Consider the following 8,040-nt stretch of genomic DNA (forward strand, 5'->3'; position numbering starts at 1 on the left):
AAAAGATGACTCTCAGGTTTTGGATGAATTATGGTGCCATTAACTTAAATAATGACTTCAATTTGAACATCTTACATTTGAGATACCTGTTAGATAACCAAGAGATGTCAAGTAGGTAATTAAATACATGAGTTTGGAACTTGCAGGAGAGGTCCAGGGTGGAGATACATATTTGGGATTCATAGGAGCAGAGGCAACATTTAAAGTCAGGGATTGGATGGGATAACCAGTGGAAGAGGGTACATATAATTGGGAAGATATGTTGGGAGAATTTCATAGAATTTTCTATTGGTATTGGACAGATGAGTCTGTTTCTTAAAGTTGTGAATGAATTTATAATTTGGGAATCTTAAGATTGTAGATAATGGTTTTAAACCTAGGAGCAGATGAAACACTTTTCACATTTCCTCCCTATCCTTACATAAATCAGAAGAACCATTCAAAAGTTATGTTTCAGATCCTCTTTACTAACTCTAGTTGGAAACCTACTATTGAGAATTCATCCATATAGTTTATTTGGCTCTTGACACTATTTTAACTCAATGTCTTTCCTTTGTTTCTCATTCATTTCTGTGTCTAGCCCTGCCTCCCTGAACTGAACAAGGGTCAGAGCTGTGATTGTTTGGATGGGGCAAGAGAAATTCCAGAAGGATTAAGTGTAAAAAAAAAAAAAGGCACACAAAAACTAGAAGAAAATTTTTGGACACAGACGGTAAAGGATTTTGTAAGCTTAAAAGCAGAGAAAATTACACAAAAAGAAAAATAAATAGATATGGCTACATAACACAGTTTAAAAAATAAAAACAATAGAAGTAAAATGGTAAACTTTGGAAAAGTTTGCAACAACTTATAGCAAAAGATTAATATCCTTCTAATTTAAACACATCATTCAAATAAAAAAATAATACTATGAATGAAGTAACAAACAGGAAAATGGTATGCTAATGATAAAAGAAGAAATACCAACGTTTAATATTTGAGAAATGCTAAATGTTATTTATGATAAAAAATAAATGCAAATACATGAAAGAAGTAGCATTTTATGCATATAAAATTGATAAAGATTAAAACATGATTTAAAAATGATTCTCAGGCCTGGCAAATAAGTATTGCCGGACCCTCTAATATTCTGTTGGTTTGACTATAAATTAATGCAAAAACTTATGCAAGCATATGGGCAATATAAATCAAGAACATAAAATACTTATAGCACTAAGATAGGTGTGGAAATGCAAGTGAGAAAATGAGGGATTGCAGTTTAAGTGTAAGCCACGCTTTCACCAACACAATTCATACATATAGTATGCATATGTGAAGCAAGTAGGGAAGTCCACTAGGGATCTTATTGCATAAGAGTCTGCAGTAAGAATTGAAAATAAAGGAGCAGGTGGCAAGCACACATGTAAGCATGTGCCAATAACTGTCTCAGTCTCCTAAGGGAGGGGAGATTGATTATAGATTGGTCCTTGGATCCATCTGTCAAAGATGCAGATGAGGAAGGGAATGGTTACATGATATAGATGACAGACTATTTACATAGTTTATGTGACTTCATTCATATCCTTTATTAGGGTGTGGTCTGGGTAAGGATTCTGGGTATAGTTATGTCCCTATACTATATATAAATATGTCCACTTTGGAAAGTTTCTCTTAAGAATGTTTTAAAAGTTGGGGTGTGGGAGCATAATGATGTCATTATGAACTGTTTCTTTAAAAGTCATTAAATTGGGCACCTGGGTGGCTCAGTCAGTTAAGCATCCAACTCTTGGTTTTGGTTCAGGTCACGATCTCATGGTTCATGAGTTCAAGCCCCATGTCGGGCCCTACACTGACAGAAGCGCAGAGCCTTCTTGGGATTTTCTCTCTCTCCCTCTTTCCCCCTCTCCTGTTCATGTTCTCTCTCTCTCTTGAAATAAATAAACTTTAAAAAGTCATTAAATCATGTTAATTCTATTCCTACCATATCTCAAATTTAGATCACTTAAGGAGAACCAGATGCACCACATGAAGTACATGATTTACTACACTCCATACTAAAATCCCTTTTTCCAAAGCATAAGAGACTCTTAAAAACTGAGGACAAACTGAGGGTTGATGGGAGGTGGGAGGGAGGGGAGGGTGGGTGATGAGTATTGAAGAAGGCACCTTTTGGGATGAGCACTGGGTGTTGTATGGAAACCAATTTGACAATAAATTTCAAAAAAAAAATCCCTTTTTCCTTGACAAAATCAGATGATGTCAATCCTTAGAACTGATGCAAGGGTAATTATTATTGTATAAAACCATTATCCATATTTTAGCAATACACTTCAAAATGAAGTATATTTTTTCTGAAAACTGATTTTTATATATTTACATCTCTAAAAATTATAAAATACCTTTCTTGTCCATCCATTCCCCTAATTTCATAGAGTTTATTACATATTTAAGATTAAAAGTTCATAATTAAAATATTAAATGAACCAACGATATTTATTATTTTGATTTGTAAGAAATTAAGAAAATGCCAAAGAAAAAACCTTACTTTTGGTTAATGCTTATAAGGGTATAAACACAGTGATTCATATTAACATTTTCATTAAAGGAGATCATATGAGTCAGCCTACACTTTGGGTTTTGAGTTTATTGTCTCCTCACTCCATGAATCTTATTTATTTATTTAGCTATCTATTTTAATTTTAGTTAACATACAGTGCAATTTTGGTTTCAGGAATAGAATTCAGTGATTCATTACTTACATACAACATCCAGTGCTCATCACAACAAGCGCCCTCCTTAGTACCCATCACCAATCTAGCCTATCTCCCACCCGCTTCCCTCTATCAACCCATAGTTTGTTCTCTGTCATTAAGAGTCTCTTGTGGTTTATTTCCCTCTCTTCTCTTCTTCCCCCACTTCCCATGTGTTCATCTGGGTTTTTTTCTTATATTCCACATATGAGTGAGATCATATGGCATTTGTCTTTCTCTGATTGACTTATTTTGCTTAACATAACATATTCTAGCTCTATCCACAGCATTGCAAATGGCAAGATTTCATTCTTTTTTTTTCTTTTCTTTTCTAATGTTTATCTTTAAGAGAGAGAGAGAGAGCAAGCAGGAGAGGGGCAGAGAGAGAGAGGGAGACACAGAATCCGAAGCAGTCTCCAGGCTCTGAGCTGTCAGCAAGCGGAGTTCAAACTCACAATCTGCAAGATCATGCATGACCTGAGCTGAAGTCAGATGCTTAACCGACTGAGCCACTCAGGCATCCCAAGATTTCATTCTTTTTAATGGCTGAGTAATATTCCATTGTGTGTATGTATATGCATATATATATGTATGTGATATATCGATAGATAGATAGATAGATAGATAGATAGATAGATAGATATCACATCTTCTTTATCCATTCATCAGTAGATGGACATGTGGGCTCTCTCCATAGTTTGGCTATTGTTAATAATGCTACTATAAACATTGGGGTGCATGTGCCCCTTTGAATCTGTATTTTTGTATCCTTTGGGTATACAAAGTAGTGCAATTCCTGGATCATACAATAGTTCTATTTTCAGGTTTTTGAGAAACCCCCATACTCTTCTCCAGAGTGGCTGCTCCAGTTTGCATTCCCACCAAAAGTGCAAGAGGGTTCCCCTTTCTTCACCTCCTCCCAACACTGTTGTCTCATGTGTTGTTAATTTTAGCCATTCTGACAGGTGTGAGGTCATATCTCACCGTGGTTTTGATTTGTATTTCCCTGACAATGAATGACGATAAGCATCTTTTCATGTGTCTGTTAGCCATCTGGATGTCTTCTTTCAAAAAATGTCTACTCATGTCTTCTGCCCATTTCTTAACTGGGTTGTTTGTTTTATGGGTGTTAAGTGTGATAAATTCTTTATAGATTTTGGATACTAACCCTTGATCTGATATGCCATTTGCAAATATCTTCTCCATTCTATAGGCTGCCTTTTCATTTTGTTGATTGTTTCCTTTGCTGTGCAAAAGCTTTTTACCTTCATGAAGTCCCGATAGTTCATGTTTGATTTTCTTTTCCTTGCATTCAATGACATGTCTAGTAAGAAGTTGTTCCAATTGAGATCAAAGAGATTGCTTCCTGTGTTCTCCTCTAGGATTTTGATGGTTTCCTGTCTTACATTTATTTTTTAATCCATTTTGAATTTATTTTTGTGTATGGTGTTAGAAAGTGGTCCAGGTTCATTCTTCTGCATGTTGCCATCCAGTTTTCCCAGCATCATTTGTTGAAGAGACTGTCTTTTTTCCATTGGATATTCTTTCCTGCTTTGTTGAAGTTTAGTTGACCATACAGTTGTGGGTCCATTTCTGGCTTTTCTATCTGTTCCACTGATCTATGTGTTTGTTTCTGTGCCAGTACCATACTGTCTTGATCACTACAGCTTTATAACATAGCTTGAAATCCGGAATTGTGATCTCTCCAGTTTTAATTTTCTTTTTCAAGGTTGCTTTGGGTAATTGGGGGTCTTTTGCTGTTCCATACGAATTTTTGGATTGTTTGTTCTAGTTCTGTGAAAAATGCTGGTGGGAATTTTGATAGGGATTGCATTAAATGTGTAGATTGCTTTGGGTAGTATTGACATTTTAACAATGTTCTTGCAATCCATGCCCACTCCATGAATCTTTTGTGACAAGAAATTAATTTATTTGACTGAATATATGTCAAAGCAGTAATGGGCACTGGACTCAGAAGGGATTGGCTGAATGAGACCATGAAATACTGAATGAACTAATTGGCTTGACAGCCTCAAGGTTGAATGAAAACATCATTTTGTGAGACCATAGTCATTCTATTCTTTGGGTTCCAACAAGTCACCAAAGAGCTAGATCTCATTCCAGACACTAGTCACCACCAGAACACCTGAAAAACTATTTTTCCCCCTTGAATCGGCTAGGGCAGGTCCCCACCAACCTGTGTCTTTGCTTTCTGGCAACTAGGCATATCAGTTTTTTAGGCTACTCAAGGTTAGGTGGATGAAGCAAACTTCATTCAGTATCATATTCAATTAGTAACTACTTTCCACTTTGAAGTGCATTTTACACTCCTATCTTAAAAAAAAAAAAAAAACCACTCTGAACTCTATCCTAAAACTCTTGGACAAAACAAACATATTTGGACTTAGTTTGTCTACACTACTCCATTTTAGTACTTTTTTCTCAGTCTTCACTTAATTTTCTTGCCAAATACAATAAAATAAGCAATCACACACTTAAACCTCTATTAACAAGAGGTTATTTTCATCAAATGGAATATTCTTAAAGTGATCAAGTTAGCCATTATGAATGTATTTCATCACCTGTTTTCTCACTGTCTTCAAGCCAAATACAATAGGAATTCTCCATCACAGAAGGACACATTTATTGCTTCAACATTTTATACAGAGCTGCCTTCACCTCCTGGTTCTTGAGGCTGTAGATGATGGGGTTCAGCAAGGATGTGATCACACTGTACTGAATGGAGACCACTTGTTCCAACTTGGAGCCGGAGAGGGGAGTCATGTATCTGAATAAAGCTGTGCCATAATACAAAAGCACCACAGTAAGGTGGGAAGAACAGGTAGAGAAGGCTTTGCCTTGACCCTCAGAAGAACGTATGCTTAGGATGGCAGAGATGATTCTGGAATAAGAGAAGAGGATCAGGGGAAGTGTCACAAATCCCAACAGTGCACATGACCCAGCAAGAAGGGCCTCATTGGCAGTAGGGTCAGTGCAGGAGAGAGGGAAGAGTGAAGGCAGCTCACAGCAAAAGTGAGGGATGATATTGGGGCCACAGAAATGTAAGTTGTAAGTGAAAAGACTGTTTGGCAAGGAGTTTAGGAACCCCACTGCCCATGCTGCAGTTACCATCCCGACACAAAGAGGCCTATTCATAACCATGCTGTAGAGGAGAGGGTGGCAGATGGCAGCATAGCGGTCATATGCCATGGCAGAGAGTAGGCAGGCCTCTGTGCTCCCAGAGAATATGAGAAAGAAACTCTGGGTCACACAGCCCCACACAGATACGGTTTTCTTCTGCATTAGTAAGTTCTGCAGCATCTTGGGCATGGTTACTGAAGAAAGACAGAGATCTAGAAATGACAGGTGACCTAGGAAGAAGTACATGGGTGTCTTAAGGTGAGAATCAGTTCTGATCACCAGGATCATCATCACATTCCCCATTAGGGTCAAGAGGTAAATCACCAGAAATAGTGCAAAAAGGATGGTCTGGATCTGGGGATTTCTGGACAATCCCATGAGGACAAACTCGGTAACGATGGTGAGATTTTTCATGATTAAAGTTACTGGCCCTGGAAGAAAACATAATGTAGCTGAGTCATTTCAGATGAATAAGACTGCCTCTCTTATTTAAAAAAAAAATGTGACTTCCAGCTTAAAGGTATAAATAAAAATCTATGAGACCAAGGAGTTTCCTTCTGGGTCACACTCATTATTACTTCAATTCTGGTGACATGCAGCATTCCAAAGTGCCTCCTCTGTAACTGCTTCTTTGAACTTTAATACCCATTTATTCAGGAAATATTGAATAAGCATCCTAGTGCTGGGCACTGTACCAGATCCTGAGAATACAAAATTGTTTCAGACATGATTCCTGCCCTCAAAAGGGCTTAGGATTTAACAGAGGCAGATAGACATATAAAGAAGCAAAATAAAGGCTGTAATAACATAATGCACAGGATACAGCAATGGCAAAAATGTGAATCAATTATCTCTGGATGACCTGTTAAACAAAGAAGTAATGCTTAAGACTGTTTGACTGATATTTACTCCACTAAGTAGACAAAGTAGAAGATAGTGTTCTAGGCAAAGGAAATGGTATTATCAGATATAGGGAGGCATAAAATAATAGTGCTTCTCTGAAGAACTTCATTATCTCAGAATGAGTGGGTGCAGGAGGATACACAGGGACATGTGGTGCCAAGCATGAAGGTCATGTGATCAAATTGGCAGTTTAGAAGCATTAACCCTACAGAAAAGTGGAAGATGAGCAGAAGGTCATGGAGCATATAGTTAAGGCAATTAGCTCATTCTTTCAGTAGGTATTTACTGAGTATCTACTATGTGCCATGTAGAGTTCTAGACTGTTAGGGTGTGCCATTGAACACAACAGACAAAAATTTGTAATGTAAGCTTCACAGAGCTTACATTCTAGTTAGGAAACTCAGAAAATAAATAATAGACATAACAATTAAATATAATGTGTTAGAAGGTGCTATGTGCTATGTAAAATAATAGATCACGGAAACAGAGATTGTTAACGAGAGGGTAGAGGAATGCGGTGAGGTATGCAATTTAAATCGAGTGGTCAGGAGAGGAGAAACTGAGACAGTGTCACTCAAACAAGGATTTGAAGGAGATGAGATCGTTATCCCTGCAAACATTCTGTGGAAGGAGAAATGGTAGAGTATAGCAGTAAGCCTGGTCAGAGATGATAAAGGGTTAACAGAGGTTGCAACAGTGAGGGCAGACAAGAGGAGGCAGATTTAACAGATATCACTGAGATGAATTCTAAAGGATGTCATTACCAATTTGTTGGTTAGGGTGAAAGAAAGTAAATAAACAATTGATTCTCAGGTTTCTGCCTTTGGTGACTGAGGGGTCCCATTCACTGAAATAGGTGATCCAGGGAAAGGAACATGTTTGAGGCAAAGATAATAAACACAGTTTTGAATACGTTGTTTGACGAGCCTTGTGGGACAGTGAGGGTGTGTCCAGGAGGCACTAGGAATTTGGGTCATGAAGTTCAGGAAATATATTTGGGCTGAATATATGAGTCAAAGAGTCATCAACAAACTTACTCAGAGTGAGCCCACTCATAATAGAAGATGCTCTAGAATGGAGTTCCATATAACAGAAAAATCCAATGGGAAAGAGGGAAAGAGAAACTCACAAAGATCCTGTACTCGTTCAGCATGGTCAAGCATGGACCTATGCCTTTCTGACTTGAAGGACTCATTGGAGCTCATAGAACCCAATGTCCTCTCTTTATAGGTGAGGAAACTGAGGTCCAGTGAGGGGAAGTGAACTG

The 8,040-nt window shown here is 37.6% G+C and overlaps 1 protein-coding gene across 1 annotated transcript; it reads right to left on the reverse strand.

Moving 5' to 3' along the window:
- Positions 1-5,372: 5,372 nt before the first annotated feature.
- LOC102958006 (olfactory receptor 8S1-like) lies at positions 5,373-6,284 on the reverse strand. The gene has a single exon (XM_007073069.1). It carries the CDS (start codon positions 6,282-6,284, stop codon positions 5,373-5,375), a length of 912 nt encoding a protein of 303 aa, XP_007073131.1.
- Positions 6,285-8,040: the final 1,756 nt, after the last annotated feature.

This window comes from Panthera tigris, chromosome B4, assembly GCF_018350195.1.
Source record: "Panthera tigris isolate Pti1 chromosome B4, P.tigris_Pti1_mat1.1, whole genome shotgun sequence".
NCBI classification, from domain to species: Eukaryota; Metazoa; Chordata; class Mammalia; order Carnivora; family Felidae; genus Panthera; species Panthera tigris.